Source organism: Primulina eburnea, chromosome 13, assembly GCF_022965805.1.
Source record: "Primulina eburnea isolate SZY01 chromosome 13, ASM2296580v1, whole genome shotgun sequence".
Lineage (NCBI taxonomy): Eukaryota > Viridiplantae > Streptophyta > Magnoliopsida > Lamiales > Gesneriaceae > Primulina > Primulina eburnea.
Window position 1 is genome coordinate 29,793,375 of NC_133113.1, and position 27,885 is coordinate 29,821,259.

Here is a 27,885-nt window from a genome sequence, read left to right on the forward strand (position 1 = left end):
CCTCTTTCTTTAAGAAGAGAGATCGTCAAACTAGTGAAGATACTTTAATTCCTACGGTCAAGTGTTTATGTTATGTTGACTAGATTGATTCATCATGTTTTGACATTACCTGTGTCTACTGCCACTACTGAGCGGGCTTTTTCAGCAATGAAGCATGTGAAGACGGCACTTCGCAATAAAATGGAGGATGACTTTCTTGCCGATTGTTTGACACTCTATATTGAACGAGATTTAGCTAAACATATTGATGTAAATTCTATTATTGATGAATTTTATGTTTTAAAATCTCTTAGGGCACAACTTCGTTGAACGATATAATGTAAATTTTTTTTAATAATATATAACTTATCATATTGAGTTCAAGCCCCCCCCCCCCCCCCCCCACTTTTATTCCTGGATCCGTCCCTGTTTACCCTCACTCCAGAAACAAGAATAATTGATATCAAAACATTTTGTTGGAGTGCAATAATTATCTCTGCTGGTAGAGCAATTGAAACGTGTGTTATATGATTTAAAAAATTTGAGTTGGATTATTAATATCAGCGCTCGGTCCTATACAGTTCATGCAGAAAAATATATATGTAGGCTTTTTTGTTTTTCCTCTTGAATTATTATAATTGACACACGATGTCATACTCATGAGAAAACTATAAAAATCTAGATCAAAATGTAATGTTCGCACGGTACAAAAGACAAGACATTAAATGATTATATATCTTTCTTTCATCCAAAGTTTGACTCAAGTTTATAACAAATGATTAGAGTTTATACATCATTTTGTTATCGATATACATCATTCATCATTTTAGCACACGAACCAAACATTAACGTACAAATATGAATGTAGTACTTAATTGGATATACTGTCCTTGTACTTTGTTACTATACGTTTTTAATTCGTAAATAACTAGACGACTAGAGATGTAACACTTTTGATTCTAAATAAAAGATATTACAAAATTAGTCATTGTTAATTTTGTTCTAATAGGTAACGGGAGGAAAATTCAAATGTAAAAGTTTACTTCATATTTCTTTAGTCGATTGCAATAACTAATTTCTTGATATTTTTGAAATGATATCGGTACTCAAACAGTCAAGCTGCGGAAAATATTAACGGGAAAACATTTAAATAGCTAAAAAAATAAATGAGAACGTCTAACGAGTCATTCAATATTTTTACTGCTCGGCTCGTGGATGAGACAGTGAATGATACATAATATAAGTATGAGAAATCAATATATTTAGATAAGACAATATTGATGCATGATATTAATATTTCGTAGATCTTAAATACAATATTGGACAAAATAAAAATGTATAATCAATCGATGTCTTTATCTTAGGTTGTAACATTACGCAGCGACTTAATTACTCTAAAGTCAAAGAAAGAAAACGAAAGTGTCCATACCAGCGACCATGTTTTGATTATTCTTAATTTTTAATGATTAACGAAATACTTTCAACATATCTTTCCTATTGTGATTAACTTACTTGGAAATGCAGAGTATGAACAAGTCATCCTCTTCAAATTCAAAATGATAAAAACAAAAGAAATTCAACTTTAAGTTTATTTTTCAAAAATAAATATCCTCCTATAGAAAAGTGTCTTATTAAATAACTAGTTAAATTGCTATGAGAACCCACCTTGGCTGCGAAATTTAGCTACACAAAAAATTCTGTGAGATGGATCTTTTATTTAGATCACTCATAAAAAATTATTAATTTTTATATCAAAAATATTACTTATTATTCTCATAAAAAGACCTACTAAACTAGCTATATAACATGAATGGAGACGATTATTTAATAAAATAAATCAAGATTTTATATATATATAAAAAAAAGAAATAAGAATTTCTCATGAATTTAATATGACAAGTAGAATTGAAAACCTTGCATCATGATATCATGAAGTTCGTTATTAAGGCTGACGACTTATGATGGGACAAATTTACGATTTAAAATATATGGTGGAACAATTCCACAACAATAAGTTTTATTTTTTAAAGACTTTTGGTGGAGTAGTGGTTACAGAAGCCCAGATTCGATTTGCATTTCTTAACTTGCATTATTACCTTTTATTCTAATGGGTGGAAAAATATGAAAAATTATACTTTTTTGGCCTTGTATAATTATAGTTTTGATAGCCTGTACACCTACCGTGCACACCTATGTGAGCACCGATGAGGTGTCACTCACCTATTGGATGCACAATTTTTCTATATTTCATCACATCCAATAGGTGAGTGACACCTCATCGGTGCTCAAATAGGTGTGCACGATAGGTATGCAGGATATCAAAACTATGTATAATTATTTCTTTGATATTTTTTAAATTTATTATTTTTGTCTATTTTACGATTTTAATCATTTTCTGATGTGACGTTGACATGATATCAATATGATGATATAATGGCAAACTTGGAAAAAGTTTTTGTTTCACATGGCATGGAAAAATTAGTTAATCTAATAGGTTCAAGTATTATAACATAATAATATAGAAGTATAGATAATATATATGTATATAAATATATAAAGCCACAATCAGAGAAAAATGAAAAGTGGCACTATAAATAGCAAAATCTATTGCTCCGTTTAATATGACACAAAAACTTGTATGAGACAATCTCATGAGTCGTATTTTGTGAGACGAATATCTTATTTAGGTTATCCATGAAAAAGTATTATTTTTTATGCTAAGAATATTACTTTTTATTGTGAATATCGGTAGAATTGACCCGTCTTACATATAAAGATTCGTGAGATCGTCTCATAAGAGGCCTCTTCTTAATATAATATATATATATATATATATATATATCTTAAGCAGTATTTGAATAATTCAAGGGTTAATTAGGATTCATCCCTAACTCCACGCATAGTTAAGAATCAGTCCTCTTGTAGTACATCAAAGAAAATCCTATTCGACACCTTCAAAAGGTAAGTTTCACTCAACTTAAGAATGCCTTTGCTTACCTTTCCGCGCAAATCTATAACAAAACTGTTGCACAACTCGAACTCAAATTGGCTAAAACAAACATTTTTAGAACACAAACTCTTCCTCGACCTTCTCATTTGGAGATCCTTTATCTTTCATGGCTTCTAAAGCTTCTGCAGTTGAATCACTGATGTTCAGCAGATACTGCATCCGGGATCGTTTTTCATCATCAGGGTCGCTTTTAACAAACACGAGAAATAAATCCGCTAGTTCCTCCGGCACCTCCCATGACAAGGGAGTGGAAGGGACCGCTTTGTCACATGCTAACATGTTGTTGAGGGAATTAACCTGAAAGTCCACACAAAAATAATGGGCAACGGTTTTTACACCTTTTATATCAAAAGAAATGGATAAAAAATTAGAACTAGTACGTACCACACCGGAATGGTTTCTTTGTCTTAATAGTGCCACCGCCTGAATGAGCGAGTTTGATAATCTAGTGCGAGCAAGCTCGAGCACAACTCCTTTGGCTTTCTCAGGATCAATGTTGAGATCTTTCGGGATTTTCTGATACAGTTCCTCTTCATCAAACTCTCCGGTACCAGCCGAAAAGATATCGTCCACAGTTTTTTTGAAGAGGGACTCTCGTAAACTTTCTGATATCATGGTATCTACGTCGACTCCATTTTCTTTGAGATCTCGAATTTCCTTAATGTTTAGTCTCCCCCGACCTACAGCAGTTTCAAGAGCCGCTGACAATTTCGTAGTAGTTATACTTTTTATGATATTTTTAGCGTACTGAGGTGGCAAGCCAACATTCTTCTGCAACACGTCTAGCTGCTCCATCCTAGCTTTAGTCAACTGTCCATCAGCTAAAATTACCTCAGCTTCTTGCCTGAAAGCTTGCTCCGCTAAGCTCCTATGCACTTCCACGATCTCCTTGTCTGACATCCCAAGTAAGCCACCAAGTTGGTTAAGCAAAATATACTCGGAATCATCCTTCTTTGTGGTGATTTGGGCACCAAAAGGAATCCTGGTCACTTGACCAGTAAGACAAAATAGCAAGTACGTTTTGTAAAGGTCGGCTCTATCCCTTTCTTGGAGGTCATCTTTCAGGTTTATCTCCGTTTGGACTGGTTTCCCTTTAGTATCCTTGCTGGGTCTTGCTTTCCGGAGCGACTGTAAGGAATCCCATTCCTCTTCATCCTCCATCTGTAGTTCTTCTGTCTTGGTAGGTTCTTCAGGTGTTGTATCAACTGATTCACCTTTGATATCTGCAACCAGTTCAGTAACAACCAAGCTATTGAAAGCAATCATTTTCTTGAGTTCCTTCGCTGATTCAGTACGACTTCCAGCTGCCCTTGCTCGCTGAATGTAGCTTATGAAAATCTTACGGACCTGCGCACAACCAATAACATTACTATTCAGATTAATCAATGGCATCACAAGTTTCATAGAAACTTATTGAGTATAGAATAAGCCCCCCGAATTAAATCAGTAGCCGACCAAATGGCTGATAGACCAAATAAAGATAATCAGAGCCAAAAGAGCTCCATCTAGGATTCCATGGATTCTATAGGATAAAAATGTATTGGTTCATTGGGCACTTACTGCCTTGCTAGCAAGAGACATAGCAACCTCCCTGGTTAAACGCAAACCAAAAGCAGCTTTTCTGACAGACTTTTGGATCTCTGCATCGTAGCCATCGACTCCGGCAGCAATTGCCTCCTTGACGACCTGTTGAAGTGATTGGACAACCAATTAAATGACCTAGTAATTATAATTATAATCACCAAACACCACCACCTCAAAGGTTGTGATTCTTTATGCACGAAGATAAAAAATAAGAACTAGGGACCTATTGGGGTGGGCTTGAAGAAAAAATGTCTAGCGCAGTAGATGGTGATAATAATATGTGAAAAAGATTCACATCTACGAGGAGATAAGAGCAAAGAGCAAGTATTGATTTAAGAATATTACACAGGTGAGAAACCTTTTTCAAGACACATAAATTATTTTACAAAGTGAACACAAATTCATAATTCTGAACAAATCCCCTGTATTCCATGGACTAAACATAAGGTTGCATTTGGATTTATGAATTGTAAATGTATTTTTGTTATCAACGAAAGTAAAACCATAAACTTCGAATTCAATTCTTACATACATATATATATATATATATAGTATTTCATGTTAATTAAAATATATTTCATGCTCATTCAATAATGCTGTCATTTAAAATTCATTCTACTTTGTATAATACTATAACTAATGTATAAATAAATAAATTATTTTTAAGATTTGATCTACTGTTTCATTATTAACAATAAAACTGTGATCGAAATCCTTGAATTTAAAACCATCACCTCAAATGCAGCCAAAGTTTGCTCTGAAATCCATCAATCCAAATGCGACATAAGAGTAGATTTTGTCAAATGAGAGATAAATGCATCAAGTACCAACACACTTAGCTTTGAATCAAATTTCGATGTAGAAGCACTTGGCATAAAGAAATTACTATGTTAAGCATGGTTTTTAAGTTTTTTGTAAAAGCAGAAACAGTGCCTAATTAGTAAAAAGCAATATTTCTGGAATTTGACATTTTATGTTTTTTTTAATTACAAAAAATACTACTATTTTAAACAAAATAGCTTTAAAAAAATTTTTATAGAAAAGTTTCTCCACTCTTAGACAAATTGAAAATGTAAAGTTCATGTGTATGTTTAGGATGCAACCATTCGTTTGACAGAGGGGTGTTCTAAATATTTAGGAGTTAGGATGCAATCATTAGTTTGATACAGGGGCGGGCGTGCTAAATCCTAACTTAGGACCCACGAACTATAATTATGCTATATATCTAGAAATTGCCCAAATAAACCACTATAGTGTTTTTGCCAAATAAACACACTAGGATGCAACTATTGGCAAGTATTTATTACTAGTGGGGTTGTAAGACCTGGCTAGAAGTGGTCTTTAATTTTCAACTTCTGGTGAATTTTAACCTCTTACTAAAAAAGGATTAAACTCTTCGCCAGCCTCCCAATTTATAAACATAAAAGAACCGACAGAAAATAACAATGTTACCTTCTCAAACAAACTGCCACAGATATCAGCATGAATTGCATCAATAGTTTCTTTTGGAATGCATAAACTAATCTGTATCTTCTCTAATGTTTCCACATCCTGATCACTGAGTTCACCTTTGTCAGCTACCAATTGCTGAAGTCTTTTTCGGTAAATTTCTGACCAATAAAAAAGTGATACTTTCAGGAACAAAATGTAGTACACAATTAGAGTAACTAGTTGAAACACCGAACAAATATAAATACTTAAAGACTATACAGAAAAAGCTTCCATCACAATATAAATGTTATCCCTCATAACATAAACTGAACCTTCGTGAATCTCTACGGCCTTATGTGGATCAAAGTGTAACTCTTCACATAGATTTTGAAGATAGGCTGCTTTACTAGCAGCAGCGGCCAAGGCGCCACTTGACACTGCTTGCTGAAGCCGTTTGCGATATACTTGGGAGGTAACTTCCATAGCAATTGACTCTGCTTCTCGCCGTCCTAAACCAAATATATTCCTTAATTGATTAAGTGCAGCAAGCTACAATAAAAACAAAAGAATGAAGTCAGTACCGGATTAAAAACAGAAAACAGGTAAGCTCGGCGAAGTTTAGCTGATAGAGATACTAAGTATTTAATATATTTAGTCTCTAACAGCACAAATACCATTAGGCATAGGCATAGGCATAGGCAACAAGGTATCTCATTGTAAAGAAATACATAAAAATAATATTGTGGTGAATGTTGAATATTCACAATAAAATAAATGTAACAATAACCAAATGCGTCGGTTTTCTTTCAATCAATGATCCACTGAGCTGAAACTCTTCAACATACGTCCACACTTAATAGAATGCCCCTATATAAGTATATTGTAGGATACGCCCAAAACCCACAACAATCAGAAGTTAAGCGTGTTTAGCCACTCGAGGTTGTAATAAGTGAACAGTTCAACAATAAAATGGGGTAGACCGTAAATATCACAGAGTCCACAACCATAAGTTACTAGGAAAGTATTATGCTGCATAACTTGAATGATGGTTTACAATATTTCTGTAAAGAAAATAATGAAATAAATATTTAGAAAGTGATGAAAACACGTCGGTCAGAACCTTTTTTTCTTCCATGAGTCCCCCCGCCAAAGCATCTGTCACATATTCTCTGTACAAAAGCTTTAAGTCATCGAATTTTCTGTCACCGTCATACTCCCCACCTAACTCAAGAAAAAACAAAGCTTCAACTGACAACTACATATAGGAAATACGCCCAAATAATCTTCAAGAAGATAGTATCAGAGAGCCTAAAGAGTATTCAAACCAAGATGAATGAGGGATTCAAAATTGCTCAGTAATAATACCTACTAAAGACACAGGCCCAACACCCCTAGCAAAGCGACTAGAATCCGGATGGCTCTTGAGAGAAATTAGGAGATTATTAAATGCCAGAATCTTGTCAAGTTCCTCGATGACACGATTCCTGTAAAACATACACAGCTTGTTAGGCATTCATATTACAAACAATGTAAACATTGTAGGACTGTTTACTGCTGACAAAACAAAGTGGGGAAAAAGACAAACTAAAGACAAACTATAGTTACACAAACAGCAAAAAAACAGATTAACGAACTGCAGGCTGTCAGTACGAGGATAAGGCTCTATTATTAGGTTATATTTTTCAAACAAATCTTTTTTTTTTAAATGAAACTAAATTTTATTGATAGGTTAAATATTACATAATAAGCAGACGAGTAGTCCGCACAACCGATGACCAAGCAAGCATAAATAAAACTACGCCAGTTATGTCATGTCCATACAAACTACGCCAGTCATGTCATGAAACAGACAAATGATTGAATTCTTTAATATTAACCGTCCAACTAGCCACCCTGAACTTGATCTTCTCCCAAACTTGGTCTACTTTCTCGGACTCCTCTTTGAATATTCTGTTATTTCTCTCCAACCAGATATTTTTCAAACAAATCTTTGAAATCATGATAAGACCAAACTCTGCCAAATCAACTGATTTACATTTTAAACCCACCAAGGCTTTGCTGTCTTATAATAATTTAAGCATGAGTCATTCAACATCAAGGTTTCTGCTCATAACGTGTAACAATAAATTTTCACTTGTTAGAAGGTCTTATAGTGCTTATTTTAACTTTATCTCCATAACCAACAAAGAAAACGTAATTTACACAGGATAATGAATTACAAATGAATCACAGAACCAAGTCTCAACACCTGCACCAAGGCAACTAGTCAACTACAAGGGACTAAAACAAACTTAAACAAGTCGCACATTGCTATAGTTTCAATATTGAAGCATAATAGTTTCATACCCGGATTTAGTTCTGGACTTCAATAGATTGAGAGCTGTTGATATATTTTGCTCCACAAGCTTTCGTGTATGCTCACTAAAGATGTCTGCAGCAAGCTGGGGAAAAAAGAATCACCATTGAAAGACAGGCACAGTACGTCTCTTCTCAATCTTATATATTCAACAGTATGGCCAGTGGCAATAAAAATAAAAAACTGATGTACACGTGATATTTGGTTCCCAGAATATTTTTGTCTATTTACCTCATCCGAAAGTCGGTATAGAAGTTGAGCTTCTCTGAGGCTGATCAACTGACTCACGCTAAGATCTAGCAAACATAAAGACACATAAATAAGTTGCATTGTCAACCTACTACTACTCATTAGTTAAGTGTAGAATGTAGCGACAACTTTACTAAAGTAATAATTATACAATAATAAATAAGAGATCATATACACATATTGGAAGCAAATTCTGCCATATGGAATCTACATGAATCAATCTAACCAAAAAACTTACATCTCAACAACATTCAGCTTAAATGCAGGACATCTAAAGCGGTGCATTACCCGATTAACAGTTCAAGTCGCTTTAAGATGCATCACAGTGAAAAAAAATTACATTTTTCCACATATTTATTCTTGGTTACTGTCAACGCAGAAGCCTAAATACAAGTTAAATAAATGAATTGAAAGGCAAAAACATGCAAAATTTTACTAGAAAACATTTCAAGACCAACTATAGGAAATAAATCTAACAAGATGTTCTATAAACAAAAAATGACACCAAGAAACTTGTGGGGTGCATTAAACAATCATGTAACGGGTATTACCTTGGGCAATCGATTTAAATCTGAAAGCATAGAGTCTCTGGGCGTTATCCCGAATGGCAACCTCAACCTGACAGAAAAGGTAATTTGAAGACTAAAGAAATTCTAAAATGGAGCCATGGATTTACAGAACCATCAACTTCAATTTTATCCAGTTACCCAAAGAAAACACTAGAAAACTTCAGGTCAAATATGTCAAGAAAACATCACGGGAAAGCCTTACAATGCTATAATACCTGGGCGTCAGTGACCTTGAGCACGCGTTTCCAGGGTAACAGGAAACCTGATGCTTGTCCAAACACAAGATTTGACACGTATAACAGCTTCTGAAATGCCTGCAGCAGAAACATAAAATATATACAAGCTCAAATAACTGTGTCCTACCAGATGAAATATATAATATCAAAGACTATCAAAATAACATCCCACCCGACGTTGATCCACATCAGCATCACGATCCCCTGTTTCAAGTCTTTGCCTGGTAATCCGCTTACCAATCTGAGAAATCATGATAAAAAACACTTCAAACAAATAATCTCCATATTAAAGTAAAGCCACAATTATTATTGTTCTTCCATTAAAATCAATAATCACAAACAATCGTACCTCCATGTGTACTGATGCCGCCTCTGGGTCATCAATGCCCAAGGATTGTTTGAATTTAATTATGGTCTCAACTTCATCACCTTTAAGATCTTCACCTCCAGGAGGAAGGACAGCCGATACAAATCTAAGATTGAAAGCAGAATGATAAACAAAAAGGATCTGAAAGTTTTGTTAAATATCGTTATCAATTCTCTAATCTTATTGACTGTGCATGCGCGTTGAATGGATTGGATATGCTTTCATTTGTTGAAACCCACAAAGCATTATTTAATTATCATAACTCTAGCATGTGAAAACACATCGATCCATATAAAAAATAGAAAACCGATTTTTCGTTAGCTGGGAAATATTTGAAAACATGTCTGCACATACAAACAAACTGGTTATTAAACTTTATAATTGACCAAACAGCTTACTACTTACTTGCCGTATATATCGCAAAGCTCCGCATTGAATGCTGCATTTTGTTTGCTAACACCATATCTGAAAGATTGTACAACAACTCAACAAGAATACAACAGAAGCAAAAAATGACAAGGTTCACAATCATGGCAATAGTTATGAAAAATTAACAGTGAGTAAGAGTAAGAAGCTGATTAAAGATGAAGAGGGCAGGTTAGAGAGGAGTCTTTTTGGGGAAAAAGACCTACTGTGCGTGTGTTTTTTTTTGTGTGTGTGGTGGGGGTGTTTTAAAAAAAACCTAGGCCTCAAAATAAAAGACACAGTAGCCTAAAAATCTAACTGCCCGTTAGGAAAAGGCTAATACAAATAAAGAAAAAGTAAGATCGTATTAACAAAAAAAATGAGATGATGACCTTCTAATTACAAAATTATGTACATTAAAATGTCCAGACGATAGAGAGAAGAAAGTGGTCTTTTACATCCACTCCTGGCAACAATCACCAGCACTCTACTCTTGAGCAATTCCTTTGTTTGCCCCTTTAAATTGGCCAGTTATCATTCAGGGTCCAAGTTTCCTATTATCTATTCAGCTCACAAGTCTTCCAGGTTAAAGTAGTCCAAATTTCTTGTTTCTGAGTAACTGATAGATCTAAGCACTATAAAACTTGAGGACTGAGAAACTCATTTATTCATTCCTGGAAGTTATTGCAACCAAGAAAATGCAAAAGCATGGTTCAGTACTCCTTGTAGGTACCATCTATTGGCTACTGGACTTGGACCAATTATTCATGTCATGATTGTATGTTAGAAACTTCTATATGTTTTGGAATATATCAGTTCTGTAGGTTTCATCAATAATAATAGAATGAACTATAGTAATAGACGCATCGCTCGTGACACCACTAAGGATAGCCACTAATAAAGTAGTTTTGCAGCAAAATTAATCAGCCAACCATCAGATAAAAATTTATGAAAACCACAACGTGCTGTTCAGTAAAATTAGAGTACTTGTTTGCTATGGTTTCAACGTCTTCCTTCTTCAGAGCACCAGGATCATCACAACCCACAACGTAATTGTGCAAACTAGCAGCCGCGACTTCTGGCACACAGGAATTCAGAGCAAAAGCAGCCCCAGCTCCAGCTGCCCCAAGAACCACAGCCCCACCTATCCCGGAATTGCGTGACCCACCAAACCTAATCCCAAGGCCATATCCAGCAGCAACGGCAGCGGCAAAGATAAGTGCGGAACTGGCAATTCTGATGGGTGGCGACATAACCTCCACCAGAGACTGGACGCCCGTCAGCTCCCTCTTGTCTCCAAAAACATCAGGCTTGACTACGGTGACTGGGGGTTGAGAAGAAGAGCGGGTGACGGATATTCTGTAGCGGCGGCGGCGGAGATGGGTTTTGCACTGGCGAAGGGGGAAGGGCGTGCAGATAAAGTGGGGTGGAAGAAGAGTTGTGGTGCTTGGAGAAGATGGATTGGTAGCTGTATGGATAATTGATGGGTTCATTGCAAATTTTGTGTACATGATCTCCGTTTGCCTCACTAGGCTTGGGTAAGAGTTTAATGCTGGAGATTGCAGAGATAGTAGAAGCAGGCAGGGGTGAAGAAGAAGAAGAAGATAAAAACCTGCTTATGTTCTCGTCTGCTTGCACATCTCCTCCCTACTGTACGTTATTAATTAAGAATTGGAATAGACGGATAAACAATGCGACTCTTCCATATTGATTATTTTATACTATATTTAAAATATTTTTTTTGTCTATTTTAATCTTCGATATATATGATAATTTTCATCTCACATATTCTAATTATATTAAAATAAAATAACATAAATGAAAATAATTTCAAACAATTTATGACTAAAATTCTTATTAAAAATCATTAAAAAATCTTATTATAAACTATCAATTCCTTTATAAAGTACAAATGTCCTAATTATAGATAAAATTTCAGGTCTAACATTTGATTATAATTGTTTGGGACGATCGTATCACTCGTATTGTTGCGTGATTTAAAAATTTTGAATGACACGAATAGCTAGAATATAATTAATATACTACTTATATAATTTAAAAAATTTGACTTACTAACTTTTGTAAAAACATACAATACCGATTCCTGATTAAGAAATATATCACTAAATTGTTTTCTTTTGTGAAAATCTATTTTAGAACATATATATGTAGAGAGTATTTTTATTAAAAAAAAAAGCGTCTCAGATTTCGATTTTATATTCCATACACTGCTCCTCCGCAGCTGCTGGAGACGGCCCACAAATGGGAATCTTTTCGCAAGAAGAAAGTAGTCATGTGCGTCGGCTATGATGGTTCCGATTGCCGACGTATCGTTCTCTGTACATTTTTTTCCCTGTGGTGATGGCATGGTTGATTTATTCATTGCAGAGGTTTTTTTTTTTTTGTTGGTATAGCCCATTATACTTTTTGTTGGTGATAAATTTCTCTTATGCGCCGCTGGTTTGCAAGTTCAAAGAAATGAACCCGCGTTGTCTAGTAAGATTATTTTTTCCCTGCTTTTCTCGGGAACTCCTTGCGTTGCTGCGTTCTTGATTTTTTTTCTCCTTTTCCTTTTATGCGGGACTAAGAAGTTTTTACTGCTGGTGTCGATGAGAAGTTGATTCGATTGGAAAAGGTGCTGAATATTTTAGACCCTTCAAAGGTTCCATGGAAGGACTGGGTTGAAATACTAGACGCCAACACTAAGATTCCTGAATCCCAATTGAATGAAGTTTTGGTTGCTTGGAATTTGTGGAAAGAAGATTCAAGAGTCTCGGAAAAAGATTGTGGTTTGATTGAAAGTTGAAACTTTATGAATTTTGTTATCTTATTATTAAATATTTATCAGTTCCAACTTTTTTCTGCTTATGTTTAGTTTATCTATCTTCATTCATTTGTTCAGTATGTATATTTCAGCATATGGGTATATATTAGCAATAAGAACAACCATGGTCCGTCTATATATTAATGAAACTCGTTGGTGTCGAATTAGTTAGCAAAATGTAATGAAGTACACATTGTGCAAATGAAGTGTTTTTGTTTCAGCTACTAATTCAAAAGCATCGAAGTACCATTTAAAATGCTTGAAATGCATTATTAATTACATTAAAACACGAATTCCATCCACCGACGGAGCACCTTAGACTGAGGCTAATCAGTAAAATAGATAATATTACATCGAGTGGTGGAATATAAAGTTGATGTCTAACTGATATACAAGGCCAAGTAGGTCGGTTTATGTAGAAATCAAGCATGAACATGTCTCTATCGCGATAGTTTCTTTTCAAACAACCCGAGTTGGCGAGACCTTAACATAAAATGCAAAAATGATCATAACGAATTTATTCGGTACCGGCGAGCACCATATTGTGCAAGTACAAAAAAGTGGGTGACAGATAGAAAGTTCAAAAAATAAATGCTCGGACATGATACGAGTAACACGTTACAAACGCGGGACGGAGAACAACATGCCCCCCTGGTTGCAAATTATATTAATGAAGAATGTTCATTCTGTAACGTCATGTGTTCTCCAGTAGACGAGGAGGTGGAACTCAGTCCCAGTCCAAATAAAGAAACGCAAATACTTCCCAACATTTACATCAGCAAAAAATGAACCTGATTTTTGCTGACGTCTTCCACGTCGACTACACTTGACAGATTTGCCCTTTGATAGATAAGGGCACAGGCTTCACATTGTCAATTTGTCATGATATCAGCGAAGTAGTCTTTTGAGCAATTTTCAGGGGTTACCGCATGAATGGGACCAAGTATCTAAACTCTGTTCCATTTCCATTCGACAAGAAGAAAATCTTCTTCCAGTTGTCCACCGAAAATGATTCCCGTTTAACTAGTCTTTGCCTGTCACATGAAATGTCATATTCAGATTTTGAAATTTATCAATCCACAACAACTTGATGTTTTTTTATTTATAAATGATTTCCGTAAACATAAATAAGGATGCGCGAGAAGATGCATATAAGTTGCATTATTCTTGAAATGAATATTAGAGAGTATCTAAACTGTAATAAAACTGAAACGATGTGACCTCTGTGGAACCAAATATTGCGCTCCTTATCAATTGGCAATAAGAATTGGACAGCAACCCTACCCCGCCAAAAATTTAATTGAGTAGTTCATTGAAAAATGGAGGCAAAAGCTTCGACTAATACAAACGTATTTCAATGCAATAAAACCTCGAGGATTTTCTTTCTTGGCAGCGAAGGGAGAAAGTTGGTTTAAATGTGTAATCTAAATCCTTCTGATGAGGATGATAGAACCAAGAAAAACTTTAACTTCAGATGCTTTAATTAGTTTAACTCAAAATGGGGATTTTGAATTTCTGACACAATGGTGATTGACACAACCCTAGCAATACCGTAGAGAATCAAACCTGAGATAGTAGTGGCAGACAGTATCAGCTTCATCCAAATTGTACCGAGGCATATTTATTCGAGCATCGATAGGAACATCGGGTAGTTCTTGCCGCAATTTTCCAACAGCAGTTGAATGAGAAAAAACACCCACCATCATATTCTCATGCATCATAGACCTAAATGCATTGACCTAGACACCAAAATTCACTTAGAACAACAAATATGGAAAAGTAAATATTTGTAAAGTTTAACTTCCGAAATCATGTCCATTTTAAATCTCATCTAAATTTGTAATTATAAGCGTTACCAACTTACCAAGCAAGAACCATGCTAGGATTCGGGAGATGGTAAATGAAGTTTATTCACCCAAAAGAAAGCTAGATGACAACAACTTTTGACATCTATTAGACGAAATTTATCGCTAAGGCTTTCTGATAGACGCCACAAGTATCTCTTCATTATTCAAAAATCTAATTGAAGAAATTCGTGAACAACAATGAAATGAATTGCATGTATACAAGCAATAAAAAGAAAAATTTGAGCAAATTATCAGCAAGCATATCCCGTTCTTACAGTGGCCAAATTTCGGGCATGAATAGCTCGGCAAGAACGAACTGTTACAGGCTCCTCGTAATCACAGAATGTGAACCAATTGTTATACTGTTCAGGTCAAAGTAACATAAGTGAGATGGACGTCAAAATGTTTCAAAAAAATAAACCAGCTGCAGCCACCCCCCAAAAAAACATTTAAAAACAACACAAGAAGTTAAAAGACTCACTTGATCGATTGCAATAAGAACAGGGACACTTGTCACTTTTGACAATTCCTCCCTCAACCGAACCACCACTCCAACTGCAGCGTGTGTGTTATTTATTCCAGCTTGAACAAGCTCAAAAAGAGTTGTGTCTTTTGAAATTTGCATTTTATCACTACCTTTTGTCCACCCAACACCAGCACCTTCTCCCAACAGAATAGGATCATGTGTGCTGCACTTTAATCCTTGCAGACATGACTTGTTGTACTTCATAAAATCCTATAAGAAATGCAGAATTTTAAGTGTGCATTGAAAGTGCATGAGCACTGTATAGAAGGTGCCAAGAAGAGTAGCTAATGTATCTAATTTCTGATTTCATTTGGTACCATTTGTATTAAATACCATTTATCAATCAACAAAAATCAATCTCTAATGTCACGAATTAGTTGACAGAAAATATTTCAAAATTCATCAATGAGTTCAGGCACCATAGTTTTTTGAAACTCCTAACATTTTTTTAAAAAAAGCATTATTACCTTCTTCTCAAACAAAACAATAAAATACTAGGACATAAATTGGATGTAATATATCCAACATCCAGCAAAACACTCTCAATTTACACACATTTATACAAGTGTAGGTCCCAATTGTATTTTATATATGAGCTTGATATGTTTTTAACATATACAATGCAGTCATAGTGAATGATTGCCCTGATTTAGCATAGACCAACGCTAGAAACACACTATATTTTGCATTCATACTCAAAGAGATCACATCACCAAAAACAAGAATGATAATTGCTCATGGTAAATAAAATCATTTGCCAGAAAGAAATAAATTTCGCACCTGCAAAATGTTTGCGGCTTGCACAGGTGTATCCCATAGACCAGTATGAGGATTTTTATAAAAAAGTCCACCATGTGTCCAATCTTTACCTCTTGGGACATAAAGCACAAGCCAACCTTCTTGGCGAGCCCAATGAACAAGCATTGCAAGGGCAATACTTTTTCCACAACTCACAGGACCATCCAGCACAATTTGCTTTCGAACTTTGGGAGCTGAGATATAATCGTGCAGAAAGTCACTTTACCTTATATTCAGAATTCATACACTTAAATGGCCACCACCCCTAGTGGTGCAGTGGCATAAAACTCTCCCAATTGGGGAGAGGCCTTGGTTAAAACCCAGGTAAACACAAAAAAGAATTCAAACTTAAATTATGAATCGAGGCTTTAAAGTGCACCAAGAGGCATGCTTCATGGCCAGAGTGCACATTTCACTAAACATAGTGTTTCGGCGCATGAGAAGAGCCTCTCTAAACCTTAAATCAAGATGCTCGGCCCCTGCACGTAGGCACATGACATGGGCTTTCAAAAACACTGAGCAGAGTATTAGCACACTTCAATGCTTCTTCCACAACGGACTCAAAACTAATTAAATTTTTTCCTGAATCTCTTTTCTTCTAATAGGTATGAAGATGCTGCTAAAATGTTTTCAATCATGGTCAGCACCTATTCACAGAGCATCAAACTAGAAGGATATTTTGTAAATTCTCTAGTTCCCAAATATTTTTCTTTATCATGGTCTTGTCAAGACCATGGGAAATCTCGATTAAGACAGCATGTGTAAATAGGCTGTTGCTATAGCCATAAGTTCTCATGATCTTAGAATTCGATACCTACTGTTACTGTAAAATACTAACAAAGAATGGAATCAGTAAAAGTGAACCTTCATTATTTAGCACAAACAAAGGATCTGCTGCCCGCCTGAAATTATCGCGAAGATCAATAAAACTCTGCCTGACCAGCAAGGCAGTCCTGCTCGAGGTCTCAAATTCCTTCACCATTCCCACTGGCAAACCTTCTGGTAGCGTCTCTTTCAAATCCTCCATCCTATTAATCCATTAAAATATTTACTAATCAACATGCATAGAATGCAGCGAGAAATGAATATGTATGACACTGATCCTAAGAATCTATACTGGTCTGACTTAGCATTGTCACCAACTATTTATTTACAGATATCAAATCACCACCACACGCATATGACGCATTCAGTAAAATGAATGCCAGAAGAGAGAAGCCAGATGGAACTCAGTTTGAAACAGCAACCCATGCCATCAAATCATACGTTTCATTTTTTTTTCCAATCGATCAAAACTCACAATGCGAAGTTTTAGGCATCTGCTTCTCCACTATTACAAACCTTAACTTTAAACAACATAAGGAAAGCAATTTTACACCTGAATTTGATGTAAGTGTTAACATCGTCTTTGGTAAGCGAAGAAATAGAAGGCGCCGAGGTAAAGAGAGGGCGGCCGTTTGGGCCCACGTCAAGAGCAGGATTCTTGTCGTCCTCCGCCAATTGACGTCTTCGGAGCTCTGCCTCTTCCTTGACGGAAAATAGGGGGTCCGTCACCTGAATTTCTTCAGTCGTTTCCTTGCCATCAAGTCTTGACTTGGGTTTTTTGCCTTTCGTAGGGATGGGTTTAGTCGGGTTATTCGAAGCCAAGCTCCGGCAGATGGAGAGCCGCCACTGCGATTGTTTGAGTACTCTTGCGGCGGTGGTGCCTCGGTGAAGCGATCGGAGAAGCATTTTTTCCCCTTTTATAAATAAAGAATTTCGGCCGGTTGCGCTAACGCCAGAGATTTGGGTTTAAGAGGTTTGTGGGGGGGTAAAAAGGGTACTATAAAAATTTATGGGAAAACTTATTTTTGGCGCCTCCATTCATTTTTATGTTTTTATTCCATCCTATACTCCAACAAATTTCAACGAATTAAGTGTCTTTCGAATAGGATATTTTCAACTTAAAATAATGATAAAAACTTGTGTGAGTCGGTCTCACGGATAATATTTTGTGAGACAGATCTCTTATTTGGGTCATCGAAAAAGTATTATTTTTTATTCTAAGAATATTATTTTTTATTGTTAATATCGATAGGATTGACTCGTCTCATAGATAAAGATTCGTGAGACTGTCTCACAAAAGATCTCTAAAATAAAATATTTATCAATTTCAAATCACATTTAGTATGGTAATACTTTTCTCATTTTATATGTAAAAAATTAGTCTAACAAAATTAATCATCGAGACGTATCATATGAGTTTTTATGATTTATTATATACTTTGCAAGTGATTGTTATAAAGAAAAAAATCGTTAATTATGTTCATGCTAAAATGTTTAAAAGGCCAGAACTATAAATATTGTTTTTGCAAAATAATTTTATTAATTAAATACCCTACCTTCTTCTTTTTTTTTTTTTGTTTTAGAGAAGTTATTTATTTAATAATTAAAACCAGATTTTTGGGATTGATGGACCACGAAATATATTGCCCTAATTTTACGATCGTGTAAATTACACACAAAGAGATCGAGATCGGTTAGTTCCACCGCTGGCTAAAAGATGCTTACATCCGACATACCTCCCAACCAAACTATATACATCAAGAATATCAACGAGAAAGTTAAGAAGGAAGGTCTGTTCTTTATTTTTTATTTTGAGTTTAGGTTTAAGCTTAATTTTAGTGTGGATGATATTGCGTTTGTTTTATGTTCTATCCATTATATTGTGTTTTGTGAACGTGTTTTTCTTACCTCGGCTCTGATTTGGAAACTGGATTGATCAGTGCTCCAGCTTGGGGTCTGTGGCTTAGGATTCGCTTTGTCTTTGCTGTGGACTTAAATAGATTTTTAATTCCGACATTTGAAGCGCTGCCCTCTGCTATTAAAAAATCAACGCAACTTGTATTCATTTACCTGAAGTTGGTTGTTACCACCTGAACAGGAAATGGCGTTTTCCCTCATTCCTCAGCTTCCTGAAATGGATAACTAGCTCTACGTTCTAACTTGGGCTTGTGGTAAATGTTGCATCAAGGGCACTTTTTTATACAAAGAATGCTTTGTATTTCGGAATGAAATTTCTTGTTTGTTCATATCATAATATATGTTATCTTGACGTCGTCGTCATCGTCGTTGTTATTATTGTTTCATGTTATTGCTCCGCTTATATGGATCATTACTTATGGATTTTGAGGTTGATGTGTCTGTCTTTATGGTTTGGACAGAGTTGAAGAGATCTCTTTATGCCTTATTCTCACAGTATGGAAGGATATTGGACATTGTTGCACTGAAAACTGCCAAGCTTCAAGGGCAGGCATGGGTTGTGTTCAGCGAAGTGGCCGCTGCTAGTAATGCATTGCGACAGATGCAGAACTTCCCATTCTATGATAAACCTATAGTGAGCATAAAGCATACACCGGTGAATTTGTTCTGCATAGTATCTTTTGTTAAGTGCATACATATTAACTTTAATTTCACTTTTAGGCTTGATTCATCATCGTTTGTCCATGCCCATCTTTCTTGTTTCTTTTGCTTTATTCTTGAGTCTTTTCTGAGTTCAACTGAAGACATATTTAAAATATATTATTTGACCTGTGCCAACTAGAAACAATTGATCCTGGACACCCGTAGCAGATGGGATATATCTTTCTTCTTATTTTTCCAGACTAATTTTATGGCTTATCCCATTTATCATGCTTTGACATGCTTTTTTCTTTATAAAAAAAAGGAATTTATCATAGATGCTGAATTTGGCATCTGTTCAAAACTAGATTGGTTTTATTCTGTCCTGCTTGAGTGATGTTTCATACTTTTTTGTTATGTCATTATTTTCACCATTATTTGATACTGTTTTATGTAGTAGTGATCTTATGCTTTTCATTTCATATGCTTTCATAATTGATATGAAATTATTGAACAGAGGATGATGTCATTCACGGAGAACATATTTGTGCCCTATTTTTATGTATCAATGTTTCTTTCATTTTTTTTAATGTGCTTTTCAGCTTGTTATCTCAAGGTTGTAAATGGCACCGACTACCGCCTCGGCCGTCTTAGGCGGTTGAATTTTTTTAAGTAATTTTTTTTTATAGATAATCATGTAATATAATCATTTTTATGTAAAATGTGCAAGTAAATAATGTTTAAGCACAAAATATAGTATCATCTAGATAATGTGCAATTAATAAAGATTCATCATCATATTAATGCTGTTATGCTAACAAAGTAATATAATTATTTTTACCAAAAAACTAAGTTTAAATTTCAAAGTTTCAATCAATTATCCATCATTAGAACAAGTAGTAAACTAAACATAACTAATCTTCCAAATCATTTACATATGTATCATCTACTGCATCCATGATCTACTCATCATCGGACTCAAAATCACTACTCCTTAACTTTGTTTTGCTCCATTCATCGGCGGCGGGCGGCGGCGGGCAGATTGTGTGTGGTGTTTGAGAGTTAAGAGTTGAGAGTGAAAACCAAAAATAAAATAAAAAAAGTGAGGCTTGTCAGGGTTTTAATATTTAAAATTAGTTGACTTTGACTAGGTTTTTAAAATTGTTGACTAAGTTTTTTAAATTGTTGACTACAACTTAAAAATCTTGACTGTTTGCCTCGCCCACCTCGCCCCGGCCTCGACCCGTCTGCCCGCCTGTTCGCTGTCTCGACCCGCCTTGGCCCGCCTCCCCAACGCCGTATAGCTTGGGCCGCCTAAAATACCCGCCTCATGCATAGGCGGTGCGGTCGGGGCGGCCGCCTACCATTTAGAACACTGCTGAATACTGATGTATGTGCATTATTAATGGTATTGCCTGAGCGAACAAATAAATTTGATTGGACTTGCTAACTGTCATCTGAAATGCAGCGGATACAATATGCAAAAACAAAGTCTGATTGTATTGCTAAAGCAGAGGGTACTTATGACAAGAAAAAGAAGCAAGAGGAAAAAGGTAAACCTTTAGTCTACCTCAGTCATTCTCTTTCTCTCTTTCATTTACTATTTTTTCTCTGTATTCTTTGTTTTGAACTTAGTTACCTTTATATTTAATTAATAAGTAAGCAACCTTTGTAGTTTTTGCATCCATCAACTTTGAATGGAACAGTTAGTTTGTAAGGTTTGGTCTCGCTCTTTAAAATCGATTTATAGAACTTGAGTTACGTCTACGTGAAAGGAAATGCATAATGTGTATTCATGAGCTTCTCTGATTTCTTAAAACTGGGGGCAATATTTGTGATTCATTTAATATTCGTTGGTGATACACAATTGCAAAATGAAGAAAATTGTTTAAAGATGCATTTATGTTACATATATATCATAATGCATGGCTTGTATACAGAAAAGTTGTGAAAACTTTACTTCCTTACGAAACATAGTACCAATGTATTGCATTTTACTATGCTTTTTGAAATTTCATACCATCATTTGCCGAATGCTAAAAATTAGTTTTTGAATTGTGGGGCATGAGTTTGACTTCACTCTGGAAACAATTAATATAGTTATGACATTCTGATCTGGTTGCATTGATACTTTTTGTGACTACTATTTTGGGTGAGCAGCTGAGAGGAAGAGAAGAGTTGAAGAAGTCCATCAAACTGCCAATGCAAATGGTTTAAGATCTGACAGTAATGGAGGCGCGGCTGTAAGTTTTCTGTACTTGAATGTATGCATATCACCTGTGGCCCGCCAAAAAGCTTTCATTCACCCACTCTTCAACTTGCAGTTGCTTGTGCAAACATTGATCCATATCTCATGAAATCAATCAGCCAAGCTAACTCATCTTCGTACTTCGTGAACAATTTATAATTGTTAAGCTTCCTGTGTGCATTGGCTACCTTTATGATACATGTCTTTTTGAAGCTTCTTGCCTAGACTGTATGAGTTGCCCCCCTCCCAACCACGACAATTGGAGGTAACCTGTTGGTGACGGGGCAGACGAGTGTTTGCTATGGTTTTCTTTGTGTTTGAACTTGGGCTTCCAATATTTTATCTCCTCCAGCTTTCCTTGGCATTTGAAATGCCTTCAAAATCAGCTCAAGCACAAAACACAATACACTCATATGACATGCAAGCTTACCTGTGCCCTTTGCTAACAGCTATTCTTGACAATAATTTGATCCAAAACTTCAGGTGGAAACTTCATTTTAATTTGAACTTCTGCGACTTGTCTTGACTTAAAAGAACGAATATCTTTTTTTTGTTTTTAGGTTGCTTCTCGAGAAGGAAAGCCGGTCACACAAGAAGCAGCTATGGAACCCAACCACATACTATTTATACAGAATCTTCCATATGAGACGAATATCATGATGTTGGAATTGCTTTTCAAACAGTATCCTGGGTTCAGAGAAGTTCGAATGGTTGAGGCAAAGCCAGGTATTGCTTTTGTAGAATTTGATGATGATTCACAATCTTCGGTTGCCATGCAGGACCTTCAAGGATTTAAAATCACTGCCCAGAATCCTATGGCCATCACCTTTGCTAAAAAATAAGTATTCAAGTATTTTTAACTGCAAAAATGGTACCTTTTGCTCTGCTTGTCTTGTCATGTAAAGCCAGGGGTTCCATGTAACAGTGAGTTTTACGAGTAAATTTTGTATCTTTAATATTGAAACTCTTGGATTTGGTACTTCTTGTTGATTTGATCTGGTGAGTCTTCATACACTTTCTTTAGAAACTTTTGACCATAATTGCTTCTTTACGTCTCTTTTTTTCCTATAAATTTAATGTAGCGTGGTGTATCTTGGTTTTTAAGGATTAACCTGCAATATCATGAAAACAAAATTACAATTGCAAATAGCCAAAAAGGTCAAGTTGACAATCGACACAAGATTTCAAAGAAACGACTCATTTGGGTCGCTTACTCGGTGCGTCAGACTTGCTGTATATGAGTATTTTTTGTTTACCAATTAGTTCAGCAACGGCTAAGTTGATTTTTCAAGATTTAAATATTTTTCCAAATATAGGTGGGTGAAAATTAATATGAAAAGTGAGACTGGTACTATAACCTTGGGCATAAACGAGTAGAGTTTGAATTTTTTTGAGCTTAGTTTAACTGGATAAGATCGAGTTTGAGCTCAAAATATAGAAATTCGAGTTCAAACCAGAACTGAACCCGTTTGGAAGCAATTGTATTTAGAGTATGTCTCTTGTAAGATAATCTCATGAATCTTTATTTGTGAGACGAGTTAATCCTGTCGATATTCACCATAAATAATAATATTTTTGTATTGATGACCTAAATAAAAGATCCATTTCACAAAATACGACTCGTGAGATCGTTTCACACAAGTTTTTTTACCTTGTTTTTATTAGACTATAGAACTAGAATTAAGCCGTTTGGATTACGATTTGAAGCCAATAAGCCGTCAAGTAAAAAACGAATGTTGCGATAAGTGAGATTGTCATATATACTTCATCATATAAAAAGTATATCTCAATACTTGCTAGGAAAGCAAAAGCAAAGATGTAAAAAGAGCCCAATGAAAGTGACCCAAACCGCGTAAAAGATAATTTTATTGATGCCTCAGCCGCCATTCTCATACTGTACATATCTCAGTCAAAGCCATGAGCTTTGACTCAGTAGTAAAATGGCCCACAAAAAGAAATATTTTTAGCCATTTTTTGTTTTTTAAAATGTAAATGTTCGGATTGTTTTTATAACATAAATTCATTCAAAATGTTTCTCATAAGGATTCATGTCCAGAAAAAAGGGAGATCGAAATAGTCCTTCTAAAATGTATTTGATCTAGGCAAAAATTTATGTAAGACGGTCTTATTGATCATATTTTATGAGACGGATCTCTTATTTGGATCATCTATGAAAAAGTATAACTTTTTACTAAGAGTATTACTTTTTATTGTCAATATCGATAGAATTGACTCGTCTTACAAGTAAAAATTTCTGAGACTGGCTCATAAGATATCTACTCTTTAATCTAATCTAATGGGTTCCATCTATTCTTAGAATAATATCCAACAATTTATATTTATCCTAGTCTCATATTAAATATTTTTAACTTTGTAAATAAATTTATAGTTATGCCTGGTTTTAAGGAGAAATAGTTATCGATCAAATCAAACACATTGATAATTCGGGAAACAGTCTTCGGCCGTCGATTTTTTTGTGTTCAGTCCTTGAGTATTTTTTTAGTATCACATTTCCACATGAAGTGTACCACATTTTGTATGACATTGTACCACAATTTTGTGGGTAGAGAATGAACCCAAAAAAATGTTTTGATTGGAGATTTTTCACCAACTTCCCCTTGATAATTTCATGAATTATAATATAATTATTATCGACTCCCTTATGAAATTAAAATTGTTATTTTTTGTTTATTTTAAAGTAAAAATTTATGTGAGACGGTCTTACGGATCGTATTTTGTGAGACAGATCTCTTATTTGGGTCATCCATGAAAAAGTATTACTTTTTATGCTAAAAGTATTGCTTTTTATTGTGAATATCGATAGGATTGACCTGTCTCACAGATAAAAATTCGTAAGATTGTCTCACAAAAGACCACTCTTATTTCAAATATCGTCGCTCGAAATAATTTGATTGGTAAACTATGTTTTCAAAGCTTCTTAGAAGGCGTATCGAATTCGAGCAATATTTTAAAAAAAAATATTAATAATAATAAAACTTGAGGGAAAAGAAATAATCGAACACCACAAATTTCAGACAAATGTAAAAGCAAATACGTCTACATTTTCAATCTTTCTTCTTAAAAACCAATCAAGAATCATCCAATAGATTCCTATATATTTTCACACGCTTACATTGTATGTAATGACCCATTCATCTTCTTCAGGAAGCTTGGAAGCCTCGGTGAATCCGGGATTGTATTCAGTTTTCATGTCTTCTCCCAACTATTTCACCAGCCTTCTGTCAGCCGACCAGAACCACCAACCCACGACCGGCCCCGCTCTGAACAGGGAAGTTGGGGACCGGAGAGGTTCTGGTGTGCCTAAGTTTAAGTCTCTGCCGCCCTCTTCTCTTCCCATATCACCTCCTTCCGCCGCCTCTCCATTTTCCTACTTCGGCTTGAGCACAGCTGAGTTTCTTGATTCTCCAGTTCTGTTAGCTTCTTCTGATGTAAGAAAATAGAGAGAATCTTTAGTTTTTTTCCTACTCTGTGATATATATTCTTTAGAATGAATTTTAATTGTTTGGATGGTTTTTGAAATTTTTGCTATGCAGATTTTACCTTCTCCGACAACAGGAAAGTTTCCGAATTCCAATTGGAAGAGTGATTACAACAGAATATATCAGCAGGAGATTAAGCCAGAACAGAAATACTACTCATCAGATTTCTCTTTTCAACCCAATACAGTCTCCGCTGTAAGAACTTCATTTTCATTTACTTTTTCTTGATTTCTTTTGTTAATTTACCTTTTTCCCCCAACGAATGAATCTAACTATTCTGCGTACATTCTGATAAATTCTGGATATTCAGGGTCTGCCGACATTGGAATATTATTATCAAGAACTTGCTAAACAAGATAATTTACCACCAGGAGAAAACAACTTGAATTCCGAATTCAATCCGACCCAGCAAATTGATCAATACAACGAATCATCAGTGACAATAACGGATAACAAGAGGCTGGATGACGGTTATAACTGGAGAAAATACGGGCAGAAACAAGTGAAAGGAAGCGAGAATCCTCGAAGCTATTACAAATGTACACATCCCAATTGCCCCACAAAGAAAAAAGTGGAAAGAGCTTTATCTGGACAGATTACTGAAATTGTTTACAAATGTTCTCATAATCATGCCAAGCCTCAGTCCGTTCGAAGATCCTCTGCTCTGGCCCCGTGTTCGTCCACAGTTTCTGCATCTTCCATGGTGATCCAGTCTCAAAACGAGTTACAGGAGCAGCTGTCAGGTGCTTCAGTTGGTGCAGGCAAAATGGATTCTTCGGTTACAACTCCACCGGAGAACTCATCGGTAACAGTTGGAGATGATGAGTTCGACCATAAGAGAAAGTACGGTGGAGATGAATTTGATGAAGATGAACCTGATATGAAAAGCTGGTAAATTTCAATTATACTAGTAAACTTATATGGTTATATAACATAAAGGTGAATTTGGATTGATGTATTTTAAATCATCGATTCATTCGAATGACTTCCAAATTCATTTGATTATTGATGAATTTTTCTTTCCCACAACCCAACCAGTGTTACGAGTATGTATAATATTAATTACTAGCGTATATTCTTCGATTTTTTCTATTAAAAAACACCCCAAAATTGTGATCTTGGTGGCTGGTCAGCCATCGACTTAAACATGAATTCTTGGCTACTCACCTGCCTAATCGTATATTACTTCAGGAAATGTGAGAGTGGAAGTCAGAATGCTGGTGGAATGGCGAGTAAGACAGAGAGGGAACCAAGAGTTGTAGTTCAAACTAAAAGTGATATAGATATACTAAATGATGGGTATAGATGGAGAAAGTATGGTCAGAAAGTGGTGAAGGGAAATCCCAATCCCAGGTAAGAATTTCAATATTTTCTATCTTCTTCTTTTTTTCCTTTTCTTTTCGAGATGACCCAGAAATTTATTCAAGAATCAGGGCAGAGGGGTGACCCCGTTGGCTTAATTTTCGATGTAGCCTAATCTTGTGTCACTTTTCTTTGATTAATTCTAGGAGCTATTACAAGTGCACTAGTCCCGCCTGTCCAGTTAGAAAACATGTGGAACGAGCCTCGAACGACCCCAAGTCTGTGATAACAACATACGAGAGGAGACACAACCACGATGTCCCAGCTCCTCGTGGCGGAGGCAGCCACGCCCTTACCAGGCCAGTCCCTTACAATCCTGGTAACAATATAGCCATGGCCGGGGCATTGTCGGTACGCGGTGGTGCGGTCGAAACTGAGGCACCATTTCCCTTGGAGATATTGCCGATTCATGACCGGAGCTTGAGATATTCAGGATTCGGGAATTCAATGGGTTCCGGTATCGATCTTTTGCAGGATAATGCATTGTTTTCTAGAGCCAAGGATGAGCCTAGTGACGACATATTCCATGACTCGTTTTTATCTCAAATTATGCCGTGTTCTACGCAAAATCGTCTTTAGCATCATTATTCTAGCAATATGGGCGCGATAAAAACTGATAATTTCATTGTAAATTTGTATATTTTTTCTTGTAACACAAAAATATGATTCTTTTTCACAATAAATTTTTTGATTTCAGCTTTTTGACCCCTATGTAAAACTTAGGCCAAAACTTATATGAGACGGTCTCACGAGTCATATTTTGTGAGAGTGATCTTTTATTTGAATCATCCATGAAAAAAATATTACTTTTTATGTTAAAAGTATTATTTTTTATTATGAATATCTGTAAGGTTGATCCGTCTCACATATAAAAATTTATGAAACTATCTCACAAAAAACCTGCTCTACAACTTTTGGTTCCATCACGTTAATTGTTCACATATTTCACGTATATAAATAATTTACAAATCTTGTCTAAAAGCAATAGCTTCTTAAAAATTAACAAAATGCTTTAAAAAGTAATTTCACAAAATATCTGATCAATACTTATATTTCAGAGCATTTCAGATTACAAACTTCGTACGCATTAATCTGTATATCATATTAGTCAGATAAATTACATAAAACAAGTAATATATGATAAACTTATTTGAAATATTGTTGACAAAAGAAATCGAAAACATGACTAAGAACAAAATAATCCTTGTATTGC

At 35.4% G+C, this 27,885-nt stretch overlaps 4 protein-coding genes across 5 annotated transcripts; 2 read left to right on the plus strand and 2 right to left on the minus strand.

Moving 5' to 3' along the window:
• Positions 1-2,784: 2,784 nt before the first annotated feature.
• LOC140810954 (protein TIC110, chloroplastic-like) lies at positions 2,785-11,864 on the minus strand. The gene is made up of 15 exons (XM_073168884.1): positions 11,174-11,864; positions 10,187-10,246; positions 9,764-9,887; positions 9,587-9,655; positions 9,394-9,492; positions 9,161-9,227; positions 8,592-8,656; positions 8,351-8,445; positions 7,370-7,488; positions 7,125-7,225; positions 6,337-6,553; positions 6,026-6,183; positions 4,550-4,675; positions 3,374-4,336; positions 2,785-3,286 (listed from the first exon to the last, which is right to left on the minus strand). Exons 1-15 carry the CDS (start codon positions 11,695-11,697, stop codon positions 3,044-3,046), a joined length of 3,030 nt encoding a protein of 1,009 aa, XP_073024985.1. The 5' UTR covers positions 11,698-11,864; the 3' UTR covers positions 2,785-3,043.
• Positions 11,865-13,386: 1,522 nt separating this feature from the next.
• Positions 13,387-17,972, minus strand: LOC140809753 (uncharacterized). Its single transcript, XM_073167474.1, has 7 exons — positions 17,560-17,972; positions 17,046-17,209; positions 16,164-16,375; positions 15,339-15,593; positions 15,133-15,219; positions 14,577-14,749; positions 13,387-14,044 (listed from the first exon to the last, which is right to left on the minus strand). Exons 1-7 carry the CDS (start codon positions 17,910-17,912, stop codon positions 13,933-13,935), a joined length of 1,356 nt encoding a protein of 451 aa, XP_073023575.1. The 5' UTR covers positions 17,913-17,972; the 3' UTR covers positions 13,387-13,932.
• Positions 17,973-18,631: 659 nt separating this feature from the next.
• LOC140809699 (U2 small nuclear ribonucleoprotein B'' 2-like) lies at positions 18,632-22,805 on the plus strand. Of its 2 annotated transcripts, none has more exons than XM_073167411.1 (5): positions 18,632-18,796; positions 19,385-19,578; positions 21,031-21,115; positions 21,723-21,805; positions 22,371-22,805. In XM_073167411.1, the coding sequence occupies exons 1-5, from the start codon at positions 18,724-18,726 to the stop codon at positions 22,650-22,652; spliced, it is 717 nt and encodes a 238-aa protein (XP_073023512.1). In that variant the 5' UTR covers positions 18,632-18,723; the 3' UTR covers positions 22,653-22,805. The 2 variants fall into 2 exon arrangements, with proteins under 2 accessions (XP_073023512.1, XP_073023513.1); XM_073167412.1 differs by having other exon boundaries at positions 19,385-19,557.
• Positions 22,806-24,843: 2,038 nt separating this feature from the next.
• LOC140809844 (probable WRKY transcription factor 26) lies at positions 24,844-27,368 on the plus strand. The gene is made up of 5 exons (XM_073167600.1): positions 24,844-25,259; positions 25,365-25,505; positions 25,621-26,201; positions 26,502-26,663; positions 26,819-27,368. Exons 1-5 carry the CDS (start codon positions 24,954-24,956, stop codon positions 27,249-27,251), a joined length of 1,623 nt encoding a protein of 540 aa, XP_073023701.1. The 5' UTR covers positions 24,844-24,953; the 3' UTR covers positions 27,252-27,368.
• Positions 27,369-27,885: the final 517 nt, after the last annotated feature.